The 13,442-nt window shown below is 29.7% G+C and overlaps 2 protein-coding genes across 2 annotated transcripts in view; one reads left to right on the top strand and one right to left on the bottom strand.

Annotated features, from left to right (window-relative positions):
* The first annotated feature begins 4,884 nt into the window (after positions 1-4,884).
* On the top strand, positions 4,885-6,294 carry LOC136081423 (tigger transposable element-derived protein 4-like). Its single transcript, XM_065798736.1, has one exon. It carries the CDS (start codon positions 4,885-4,887, stop codon positions 6,292-6,294), a length of 1,410 nt encoding a protein of 469 aa, XP_065654808.1.
* A 1,493-nt stretch (positions 6,295-7,787) lies between these two features.
* LOC100202862 (uncharacterized) overlaps positions 7,788-13,442 on the bottom strand; it is an 11,560-nt gene continuing 5,905 nt past the window's right edge. Inside the window, exons 2-5 of the mRNA XM_065800255.1 lie at positions 9,068-9,229; positions 8,824-8,904; positions 8,508-8,675; positions 7,788-8,353 (exon numbers count right to left, since the gene is read on the bottom strand). Coding sequence (XP_065656327.1) covers positions 8,127-8,353; positions 8,508-8,675; positions 8,824-8,904; positions 9,068-9,229 — 638 coding nt within the window. The 3' untranslated portion in view covers positions 7,788-8,126. The remainder of the gene's footprint in view (positions 8,354-8,507; positions 8,676-8,823; positions 8,905-9,067; positions 9,230-13,442) is intronic.

The raw sequence follows: 13,442 nt of genomic DNA, 5'->3' as shown, positions 1-13,442 counted from the left end.
TTTGTCAAGAATGGAACTTTTTTATATTTAAAAGAAAATTGAAAAAAATTCTTTTCTTAATTGAAAACATTCTTATATATTTTTAAGTTTGTTTTGTTTGTTATTAATAAGAAATCTTTTATCGTAATTTATATATACGAAAATCTTACCTTTGTATTTGTATTTATGAGTGAATATTTATATATGAATTATTAAAGGATTATTTTTTATTTAAAATCTGTTTAGGCGGTTCTCGATGACAAGATCTTATGATCTTCTGCGAGAATCCGCATTCTTATTGTAACATTAACAAAATTTGTAATTTTTACTATATGTACTTATGTATTTTATTCATCCTTATATTGTAAAACTTATTTTGAATAGATAAAAAAAACAACAACAAAAAAAGAGTATTATGTTAGACATGAACGATATTAATAAAACTTATAACAATATCATTGGAGCTAATGATACTATCAATGAAGGGAATTCTAAACCTTATATTATGAATTCATAAAAAGAAATATACCTGGAATTTCACGACCTGAAGAAAACATGAAGATTGAAACATGAAAATATAATTTTCCTTCGAAACGAGAACCTGAGCTATTTTTCACTAAAGATTTGCAAGAAATAGCAGTTGATGAATATTCCAACGTCACTGATGATTATTCAACAGTTTATTAAGCTGCAAAAGTAGTGTGTTTAATGTTCTTGAAGGAACCGAAGTGGAAGTTTACGGGTAACTTCACTAGATTTGAAATCCCAACAGCTTTATCCTCGTTGCTACGCTGAATTTTGATTGGTCTACATAACCATGAGCGCTCTAAAAATATTCAGAACTCATTTTGTATGTCTAATGTTAAGAAGAACTCACAAAATTTTACAAAAACTTCTATCTCCTGAAGGCTTTGGCTGGGAGATCAATGAATCCCATGATCCAATATTTTCAGGTTATCTTCCTTGCCCATTGGGTTTAATTAAATTTAGTGTTTGCGGATGTGGTGGTGATTGCAGTACAAAGAGGTGCAAGTGTTACAAAAACGACTTTGCCTGTACGAATATGTGTAAATGCACAGGGTATATAAACATCGCTATTCTCGATTGTAGTGACAAGGAGCAAGAGATAAAATCTAATACGTCCGATATAAAAGACTAATATTTATATTTATAAGAATATTTATTAGTAATATATTTATCAAATTTTATTAGTTTTACTTATCACAGTTTTGTTATTTAAATGATCTTTTTATTAAAAAAATAAAATTTTATCTATACCTAATAAGTCGTAAAAATGTTTAAATCATTTTTGATTTTACTTGATGAATTCTTTTCCTTGATTGGGGGGAGGGGGTATGGCTTTTCTTTTTTTACAAACATATAAAAGTGATGCTATTATGGTATCTATGCAAATACAGCCTCGAGATTTTAAAAAAAAGATATGCCTTTTTAATAAAAAGCATTTAAAATGACATTTGTAATTATAAAAAATAAAACGAATTAAACAACTTCAAATTCCATTAAATGATCCTTCATGCAAATATTCTAAAGATAATTGCTTTAAACATAAATTTACATTAACAAAAGTTCTGTAAGTAAAGTTCATCTAGATTTATAAATAAGTTGGAATGAAAAATCTATGGGCCTCGACCTTAAATGTGAAAATTTTCTGGCACCCATTTTTTTCTTCTTAGTTTTAACCTAAAGAAAAAGTTGAAAGCAAAAATTCACTTCTAAAACGCCTATGTACACGAAGTACACAGTGACCCTCACTATTAGTTTATATTATTTGTTTAAAGGCACATTTGTTTCTTACTGTATTGTTATTACTGCCAATATAATGTAAAAATAGGTTATACTTTCTTCTTTTTATGGCTCGTTGTTAGCCAAAATAAATTTTTAATGAATCTTGTTATAGCCATTTCTTTTGTACTATATTTTTTTTATTCACGACCACTACTAGCTTGGGGCTAGTAGTGGTTGTGAATATTTACTCCAAAAAACTCAGTTATTTACTGCAAACAACTATCTTAAAATTATTGACATTTTTATATCGATAAATGGCAACACTCTCACTGAGTCGTCTTTGTTACCTTGTTTTTGATTATCATTCAATACTGACTATTCTTGAAAACCACAATAAATTACAAAGCTAGCATCTGCTAAAGTTGCTTCTCTTAATCGTTGTTGCCGTCATCTTACTCCTAATTCCATTCCATTCATCTCTACAAACTACTTATTCTTCCCTATCTGGTATACTATTGTCATATTTAGGCTGGTTCTATTAATGATGTTCTTCTTCTTCTTCTTCTTCTTCTTCTTCTTCTCATTAAGGTCAAAAACCACATTGTAAATGCAAAAACTCATTTTTGCTTGACTTATCATTTAGCAAAGTCGCATTCTTTTACTGTACCTGTCTTATCATGCCCTAAAAACTTTTATTTAATTTCTTAATCATTTTTTTTTTGCACATTATTGCTTTGAAACTCTCTCCAATTATCATGTTTTTCCGAATCATGCAACCAACATATTTTCAAGTCTTCTGACTACCGTTTCTTCTTTAACAATATTCTTTGTTTGCTAATATTCAGGGGTGGGTGGAGCATTTTTTGATGTTTGAAAGCTTACTTCCAGACATGGAGCTAATTCCAAACATTTATACGTTTGTATTTATGCCAAATCAGAATGTTTTCGCAAAAATTTGCGGTGATTAGAGCATGAGAACAAAAAATGTTAAAATTTTGGTTGCAACTACCCCAAACGTGAGAGCAACAACTTGATCAAATTTTTTTTTTTTACTATTCTCAACCAAATTCACATTCATTGATCAGATTTAAATTTCATCGATGAGTTTAATTCATCTATAAAATTAAATTCTAAGCCAGTTTAGTTTTTATAGAAAGATAAAAAAATAAAATTTTAGAGAACTGTGTTAAAAAATTTTCTTAAAAACATTTAATACTACAAGTGGAATCCAACATCATGCAGGGTCAAAGCAATTCAAAAGACGCAAGAAAAAGTCTTATTTTTCGTCCAACTTACTTTGGAAAAAGATAAGTGTATATGCAACTATTAGAAAACCCAAGATTGGCTTGAAAATGCAGAGATTGGCTTGTAAGACCGAGTTGTGTAGTTGTGAGGAAGAATAAGGTGGTCTTTCGAAAAGTGAAGACAAGTAATTTTCAGTGGTGAAAGTAATTTTAAATTAATAAATAGATTCAACTATTTATTAATTTAAAGTTACTTTCATCACTGAAAATTTACAGTAGCCTCAAATACCAACATTCCCACCGCATGCAACCTTGGTTCAGCTATACTATTCAGATTTAAATTTATAATTTAATTTTATAAAGATTTAAATCTGAATAGTATAGTTGAACTAAGGTTACATGTGGTGGGAATGTTGGTATTTGAGGCTGCTGCAATTTTAACGAAGTAGGTGTGTGTAAACGTTTATACAGGTTAACTCAACTAACACGCCAATATAGTGACGCTAGAGAACTGTATGGTTCAATCATGACAGATTCAAGAAGGTATGACGCTTGTCCACACACCTCGGGTGCATTAAAAAACAGAAATTTTTCAAAACTGTCTTGTAATAGCTCTAAATAAAAAATTTTTGGAATAAAAAATATTTGTAGAGGTCAATTGAACATTTACAGGGTCCCTAATATTTTTGAAAAAAAAAGTTATACAAAAGTAGGTTGACCAGGTACTCAAAAGAAGCGAAATTTTATAAAAAGTTCAAAAATAATATTTGTTTCATGTAATTATTATTTTGAATTTTATTGCATATTAACTATAACTTTTTCACTAAAATAAAAAAATGCATTTTTACAAGTTTTTTGATGTTTTTGTTTTGTTGTTTTTTTATAAAACAATTATTATTTTCAAACTTTTTATAAAATTTCACTTTTTTTGAGAACCAGGTTGACCTAAATTTGAAGATTTTTTTTTCCTGGAATATTAGGGGCCCTATAAATGTTCAAGAAACTTGGGGCACCTCTGAAAATATTTTTTTTCCGAAATTTTTTGTTAATCCAGTGATATTTTATTATATCGCATATATTTAGAGCTATTACAAGACAATTTAAAAAAAAAATCTGTTTTTCAATGCACCCTGTCATACATTCAAGACATGGAAAAGAGTTCCAACCAAAATTTCGAAAAAACACGTGGGTAATAGGGGAGATGGGGGCGCATTGATCGCCGGGGCAGTATGATCTTTTGGCTTTTACTCGTTCATTTTTGCCTTACTAGAAGTGAGGTTGCAATTTAATTAACCATTATGCTTTCCTAATTGATTATTCGTAATATTTTTTCATAAGGTTATCAGCGTCAAAAAAAATAAAGAAAATATTGTTTTTCGTCATAAAAAGTGATTTTTTTAAATCATACTATAATTCAAATATATTTTTATTTAGATGTCTGTATGGGTTAACAACAATTTTATTTTAAATTTGTAAGTGTTAGGTGTATAATATAATATATAATTTTTATTTGGCTGCAATTTATACAGTAGATATTGCTATCAATATGTTACCTATACCTATTGGGGTACATTGATCTTTGACTATGCGGGGCCCATTGATCGGAGGATCAAAGTGCCCCATAGAAGACGAAGTGCCCCATGTTTTTGTTTATAAGCAATACAGTTAAACGAATGGAATCGTATTTATAATTTAAAAAAAAACTATATATAAACAAACAATAGCTTTTAGCATTTCATTTTTTAAATCTACTTATGTTATAAGCTAGTAATAATAATACTATTATTTTATAATATCAAAAGAATAATATTTAACATAATAATTAAAAAATATTTAACATAATATTATTATGTTAAATATTAGCATTTATTAAAAACATATGTTTTTATTGATATATTTTTTTACAGATCTTAAAATGGTTAGAAATAGAATTAAAAAAACAAATAAAGTTGCTATACCAAGTGAAACAATGAAAGTAGCTGTTAATAAAGTTTTAGAAGGAACACAACTGAATGTTGTAGCACGTCAGTTTAACATAGATAGAATGACTATAAAAAGATATTGTCGTAAAAAGAGGCTTAATCCAAATGAAGCTTTCAAGCCTAACTACAACAATAGACAAGTTTTTACAGCAGAAGATGAAAAAAGTTTATCAAGTTATTTACTAATTGCATCAAAAATGAACTATGGCCTTTCAACTAGGTCAACGCGATTATTGGCATATGAATTTGCTTTAAAAAACAATAAGATATGCCCATCATCATGGATCAAAAATAAAATTGCAGGCATTGATTGGTTGCAAGGTTTTATGAAAAGACAACCAGAGTTGTCTCTACGAACACCTGAAGCAACGAGCTTCGCTCGATCAACAGCTTTTAACAAACACACTGTAAGAGAGTTTTTTCAAAATCTTAAAACGGTAAGAAATCGATATAAATATAATCCTAACTGTATATATAATGTTGATGAAACTGGTTTAACAACCGTTCAAAAGCCGGTAAAGGTTTTAGCTGGTAGAGGAAGCAAACAAGTTGGAAGAATCACATCTGCAGAACGAGGAACATTGGTAACTGCATGTTGTGCCTCCAATGCTATTGGAAATTCCACTCCTCCATTATTTATTTTTCCTAGGGTAAAGTTTCATGATTACATGATTAAGGAAGGACCTCCTGGATGTGTGGGATTTGCAAATCCTTCTGGTTGGATGAACTCAGAAATTTTCATAGAATGGATTAAACATTTTGTTAAATATTCAAACTGTTCTCAGGAATCTCCAGTTTTGTTACTTCTCGACAGTCATGAAAGTCATATTTCTGTTAAAGGCTTGGAGCTTGCAATTCAACACGGAATTACAATGATAAGTTTTCCTCCCCATTGCAGCCATAAATTGCAGCCATTAGATAGAACTGTTTTTGGACCATTGAAAAGGTTTTACAATTCTGCATGTGATAATTGGATGGTTTTAAACCCAAGACCAATGACCATTTATGATATTGTTTCAATAGTTCGAGAACCGTATACAAAAGCTTTCTCACCATCTAATATACAGACAGGATTTAGAGTAGCTGGCATTGAGCCATTCAATTCTGAAATTTTCAAAGATGACGAATATTTACCATCATCAGTTACAGATAGAGCTGCTCCAGATACAGTTACTATCACTCCTGTCAACAACATGGAATCTGAAATGATACCAGCACATGTTAATCACATAGAGTCTGAAATAACTATAGTAAATATTGAAACAAGTATTTTAAACAAAGTGTCAACAAGTGTTGCTTCTATAATCTCACCTGAGGTTTTAAAACCTTACCCAAAAAGGTAAGGTTTTAAAACCTTTTGGGTAAGGTTTTAAAACCTTACCCAAAAGCATCTGCCAGAAAAAAAATGTTAGGCAGTTAAAAACAAGGATCTTGACTGATACTCCTGTCAGAAATGAAATTCGTTTGTCAAAAGAAAAGAAAATTTTGAAGCAAACCAAAAATCAACAAAAAGTCTCCACAAAAGATAAGAAAGAAACTAAGAATTACTTGCTTAGGAATAAAAAACAATGTAAACCAAAAGCTGCTTCACAACTTGACTTTCACAAATGATGAAATATTCTTAATCAAAATATTGTACTTTTAACAAGTTTTGTAAACTTAAAAGTTGTATTCTTATTTCAGTCTTTATATTTCAGTTCTTATAAATTTCAAGTTGTTGTAAAGTTTTAAACGTATATAAAGCGGGTAGCTTATAGCTGCTGTGATTTATACATTTTTGAATTAAAAATTAGACTAGTGGGTTTAACTGCTATATTTAAAAAATAATTAAAAAATTTAGATGTATTATATGTTATACAATATTACCCTTTGACTAAATTATTTACAAGATTTAGTTATAGAAGTGTTAAACGTTTAGATAATATTACGCATATAAGATCAATGTGCCCCAAGTCGGAGATCATAGTACCCCATAGTTTGGGGTACATTGATCTTTTGAGAGGGTTGTTTAAAAGTTAAAATTATTCATGTTTATCATTTTTTTAAATCAAAATATTTATATATTCCAAAAGCCAGATAGTTCTACATGTGTTTCGTAATTAATAAGTTTTTACATCTCTTTCAGGTTCTGCGCAATTTTCAAAACACTGCTACGGCGATCAATGCGCCCCCATCTCCCCTAGTTACTAGTTATTCATACTTGTTTACATTTTTGTTATTATGCTTTATAACATTTTTATATACAATTATGTTTTAGTTTATTAATCAAGATGTAAGGTTTGGTTCACAAAAAATTATTTTGTTAAAAGTAAAAATTTAAGAATTAATTTTTTTCATTACCTAAAACAAAATTAGTTCAATATCACCTTTAGTTTCTATTTTATATTTTAAACAGAAATATTAAGTATTTATTAAAATATGGATTGTGAGAGAAGGCATCATGAAAAATGGAAATGCTGCCAAACAACCACTTTTAAAATTATTAACAAAATCTCCATAATTATCATTAAATGGTTCTTTCGAAACGTTTTACTCCATATCCAATGCAGTGCGTGCTTAAACCTTTAAAAAAAATTGTGTAACTGAGGCAAATCAGTGCCATGATATTGGCGGATGTTGTCAAGGAAACAGTCTTATAACACGTTATTCTCAGCTAAACTATCTGACAAAAACCATCGCAGATTTTGGTTAATACAACTTATATCATGAAAATAATACAAAAATTAGAGCCATGCTGAATTACTCAATATCATTAGTAAAGAAGAATTAAAGATTTAAATGAAAATTTTTATGGAAAAACAATTTTGTTTAAAGAAAAACGAAGAAAAACATTAGATTTATTACTGTCAAACTATTTATTAAAAGTTTGAAACTATTTATTGAAAGTTTATGAATAACGAAAATATATAAAAAATACACGAAATAGAAACAAAGATATAAACACACACACACACTCACAAAAAAAAGTCACAAAAGTATTTAATAGCTGTAACTAAATAAATAAGTCTTAAATAAGAATAATAAAGATTTTGCCCAACATCAGATTAAAATAAGTAATTCAAGCGCCAACATTTTACATTGAATTTTGTATTTTCAACATTTTTTTTACTGTTTAACGGTAATAAATATTTATTACTAATTTATTTCTCTCGGAAAATACCAGTTCACGAAATCGTTATAAATACATTCCATTAATAAGGTAGTCTCCATCATCGACCGCAACTTTCTTTGGTTTACCTCGTCGACCACATTTGACATGATATATGAGACCAAAAAGAAAGAGCAATGAAATAACAAAAACCACTATCAAAGGTACAGAAATGAAAGGTTGTTCAACTTTACCAGTTATACCATTAATATAAGCACGAGGAGTGGAGTAAGAATCAATTATATGTTCTTCACCTAAAACAGATAAATAGACAATATTATTAACAATATTTATTATTTAAAATACTATTAATAATATTTAAATAGATTAGTTTTAAATATACTTTTAATTTATTGTTCATATTAGAAATATACCAAATTAAAAAAGAAAAAAAATATTTTGACCCACCAGGTTTGTCTTCCCAAGGTCGCTTTTCGGACTGATAATATGGATCACTTGAATTGTTATGATTTGAAATTTTTGCAAGAAGATTCTCTCTTGGTGCCTCTTGTTCATCTGACGCAGAAACTGTTAGCTCTTGTTCGTTGTGGTTTGCTTGTTCTTTTACTTTAGAAACTTTGATATACAAAAATAATTAAAATTAAAGAAACAAAGCATTTTTTAAAAACCGTTTAACGAAATTACAAAAAAATAAAATAAAAAAAAATACACAGATCACAAATTAGATAAGTTCGCAGAACAGAATATTTAGAAAAGAAAATACCTTGGAAATCTTGCTTATCTGATATTGGAACTTGCTTGTTGCGATTTACATTTACCTTTTCTATCTTTTTTTCTTCAGAAACTTTATAAAAAAAATTAACTTTTTAAAACTTTATCATATACAAAAATAATTTATTTAAGATAATAAACTATTTAATACATTTACAAAATAAAAGCACAAATGAAAAGAAATAACGAATCATATTAATTCAGAGAATAGAAGCTTTTAAAAATGAAAAATAAACCTTTGGGTTTGCAATCTGCTTTTTCACCAGTCTTTGTATAAAAAACTGCATTACAACCTCCACAAAAATTATTTTTGCACATTGCAGATGCGTCTCCAGGACATGATGCCTTTGCACAGGGAATGTACGAGCACATTGCAACTGGAGTTCCCGATGGACATTCTAATAAGAGTGTAATAATGGTTTGCATTAAAAACTATATATTTAAAATCAGTATAATAATAAATGAATGAAACTAATGTAAATATAAATTTATACAAAATAATTTAAAAAATTATACTCTAAACTTAGATGTTCCTTTTTAAAAAAAAGAAAAAAAGTAATATGCTCCCAACAAAAAAAGCTGAAAACCGGATCACACTCAATTATTAACAGCATGCCAAACAATTTTGCAATTATTTATTATGAGCTGGTGTCAAAGTAAACTTGCATAACAGCAATGTAATTACAATACTGATTTAAGTGCAAAACTAGGGTCAGATGAAGTTTTAAAGTTTTATACAGGTCAATAAATTAAACATGGCTACCAAATCTTTATTGTATATAATTCATTAATCTAATACATAAATGATGCATTTAATACCAAGTCGTTAATGTATATAATACTTAACTGATACATAAAACTTCTATTTACAAAAAATGTAGTTTATATGTATCAGTTAAGTTGGTAATCCAAGTCTTTGCTTCTTTAGCAACATTAAAAATTCAACTTTGATGCATAACTTTTATTTTGGTAACTAGACCTGATTTTCATAGGGTTGCATCTTTTTCTCTTTTCTACAAGTAATACCATGGTTACTGCTCAAGCAAGTTATCTATACTTGTTCTATATATCAAAACTCTTGTGTGAGTTCTCATCAAAATTACATTATTTTACTGTAACTGTTCCTTTATGAGAGAGGATCTCATTAGAAAAAGTAGCTCAAATATGACAACTCCAGACGTGTTTTAGACGTCTAAAAAAAGAAATTTATAGAGGTAGGTTTTTTAGACATCTAAAATAAAAAATTTATAGAGGTAGTGAATGGAATCAGGAGTAAGAAAATGGGGAGCAGGATGGTTTCTATGAGAGGTCAGTAGTTAACCATAATTCTAAAAGACATAAAGTAGAGGACTTAGTAAGTGTATTGCCATTATAGGATGTTATATATGTTTAATATGTTATATATGTCATACATTAAAGTTTTTTAAGTCTTATTTCAACCACATTTTTTTTTTAACCTCTTTAAACTTAAATACTGGTTGCTATAAAAACTTTTTTTGTTTTTTTTTTCTAAAAAATATGCAATACCAAACTTCAAGTTTTTAGATTTTTTTATAAGTTTTGTTGAATTTTTGTGATACAATCAGCACATATCTTCATGCATAACTTTATTTCTTGAATATTACAAGGCTGCAAGCAACCACTATTAGAGTTGGAAGTTACTGGAAGAGAAAAGATGAAAGTTATTGAGCAAAATAAAGATTAGCAGACAACTTAAAAGATTGCAAATAATATGAATCAAGAAAATAAGATGAAGGAAGTGAATTCCAAAGGACTGATGTTTGAGGAAAAAAAACTAGGCGAATAAGAGTTTTTGGAGCACTTAGGAACAGTCACAGTAAAAGAATGAGACTTAATTGAATAACAAGTAACACAAGAATGAATTTTAGTAGATGGCACAAGAGACGCTAGCTCATTACAGTATTTATAAAAAAGAGAAAGAGAAGCAACATTATGATGATGTGATAATGGCTGGAGGTTGGTTGCAAGAGCAGGTCCAACTATGTTTACAATGTGTTTTTGCACCTTGTTTAAAAAACAAAGAGCATCATTGGAAGATCTGCCCCAAATAAGGCAACAGTATTCCATACAAAGATGGATTTGAAATTTATAAAGATAAAGAATAGTCTTGAGTAAGAAAATGGCATGCATGATAAAGAGATGCAACCTTAGCAGATGCTAATTTTGCAATAGTTTTGATATATGGTTTCCAAGAAAGATCAGTAGTAAGAGTTAATCGTAATAGGGTAGATGACTCATCAAGATCTAGATTATTGCGATAAAAATTAGCTGAAAAAATTGAACTTTATCTGAGTTAAAGTTCACCAGCCACTGAGGACCCCATACTGGAGCACAAGAGAGATCTTTTTCAAGCTCAAATGCCCCCTCCAAGCAAGCAGAGAGTGTTGACTTCTTATGTAAATTTCCAGCATGCCAAACTTTATCAAAAGCTTTAGAAATGTTAAGAACAATAGCCTTAGCCTATCTGGGACGGTATACTAACTACTGTCCTCTCCCAGAAAGGACGGTAGTTAGACGAATCGGATTGCTCTCCAAAATTTTTGAAAATAGGGATAACAGATCCTGCTTTCCAGCAGGCTGAAAAACATGACTTACAACTACCATAAAACTGACAGCCAGTCAGTTTTGTGGTAGTTGTAAGAGGTACAATGATAAGGGGATTCTGATGATAAAGAAGAATGAGATAATAGTTTTAGAGAGATCAAACCATGAATAGAAGCACCTAAAGGTGAATGTGGAGAAACTAAGCACTGACTAAGATTAGAAACAAGACATAAGTGAAGTAGAGAAGGTAAATGATTTAGATTGTCTGGAAAGCAAGTTGGAAAGCTGACTATTTGTGTTCGAGATTAAAAAAGGCAAAAGTTGTGGCCTTAACACCTGCAGAGTCACCAACACCATTTAGTGTGATGAGCATTAAAGTCACCAACAACAACAATATTCGCTGAAGGATAAAAAAAGAAAGGGCTTGCTTAATTTGATCAATTATAACACTAAAAAGAGTGCAGTATTGAGATGGAGAGCGATATAGAACAAGGAGAAAGGCAATTGAGTGAAGTGGTGCTGAACGAAAGTGCATAAAAAATAGTGGAATCAAATCTAGTTTCCCAACAAATGGTTGAATTCTTACGAATGTAAATGCCAAGACCAAACATGTGACTAATGGAGTCTTAACGAATTAAAGGAAGATAACCATTAACACTAAGATTACAAGATGAGACAGCCGAACTCAAATTATTCTCACAAAGAGCAAGTAGGTCTGGTGAACTTTACAAAAGATAAGACTCAGCAGATAAAAAGTTACTTTGAAGACCATGAATATTAGTGAACAATAGATTTAGAGAATTGGTGATGGCAATTGATTCTTGAGTTTTATTGTTTTTGGTACTTTAGTCATTTTTAAATTTCACAGAACAGACTTAAAGCACAGATAGTACTTAGTACACTATATAATAGTCCAAGCCATTGCCTCATTACTATTAATAAACCCTAAACCATAACAAAGGACTCCAAATGTGGCTTCAACATACCAAAAGTAAGAACAGAGGCACCATCCATCCGCAACATGGTACTGTTAGTACTCTGATATTTTACAGCTGTTGATGGAATCAGCCTCTCTGAGAGCTGAGGGCTCAGAACCATAAAACTGATTTTTAGAGCTGTACCATCATTAGGAGATAATTGAATGAAATACCTAGTCATAAAAATAGACACAAGCCAAATCCATGCATTGAGTCAAAAAGTTCCAGCATTCAACATCCTAAACTGAAAACAATATATTATAAATACATCTGTGCCAGCCCCTAATAGATGAAGAAGGGGTGAGGGGCTGGTCAACAGATAGAATCTGTCTTTATCTAAGTCTTTACCTAAGAGGCCTTCTACAAGACAGTAGCTGGATGCATTTAACGTCTACCCAATATAAGTATTTTTATCAAGACACTATCTCTAGCCTTTACTCAAACAAGACCCCAAGGCAGGGGGTGTTTGAGTCGGAGTTGGGTTCTCCTAGCCTTTGCCTAGAAAAGCGTATCCTACAAGGAAGCAGGACATAAAGCAGGTTGTACTGGGTTACATGTTACCACTAGCAGGATAACCTGACCTGACAGATCAGTTTATATATTCTATATATGATTTCTTACTGATACATTTGCTTAGTGATATATTATGATAAATGGCTGTCAAAATGAATTGCATTTTTGGGACTGTCCATTAATTATGTCAACTAAGTAAGGGGGAGGGGGTCTGAAATTTTTTGATAGTTGTTGACAAAGGGAGGGGAAAGGTCAAGTAAAGTTGATGTCAACAACCTTACTTATTTAAATAAATTTAATTACTTAAGAAAAGAAAAAAAGGATTTTTTTTTTTTAAATCAAGATATGATTATTCTTCTCTAAAACAAGTATTATACTTTACACTATACTTTTAATTTTATTTTTAAATTGAGCAATTAAATATTTTAATTGAACGATTTAAAACTAACAAAATTACTTTTTATGTATTTTTGATTATGAACAAAATTCTTTTTTAACTACTTATTTAATAAGATTATTTTAAATTTAAATGAATTATAGTGTTATATAATGGCCA

The sequence above is a fragment of the Hydra vulgaris genome, chromosome 06 (genome assembly GCF_038396675.1).
Source record: "Hydra vulgaris chromosome 06, alternate assembly HydraT2T_AEP".
Classification (NCBI taxonomy): Eukaryota; Metazoa; Cnidaria; class Hydrozoa; order Anthoathecata; family Hydridae; genus Hydra; species Hydra vulgaris.
This window is presented reverse-complemented; position numbering and strand designations above follow the sequence as displayed.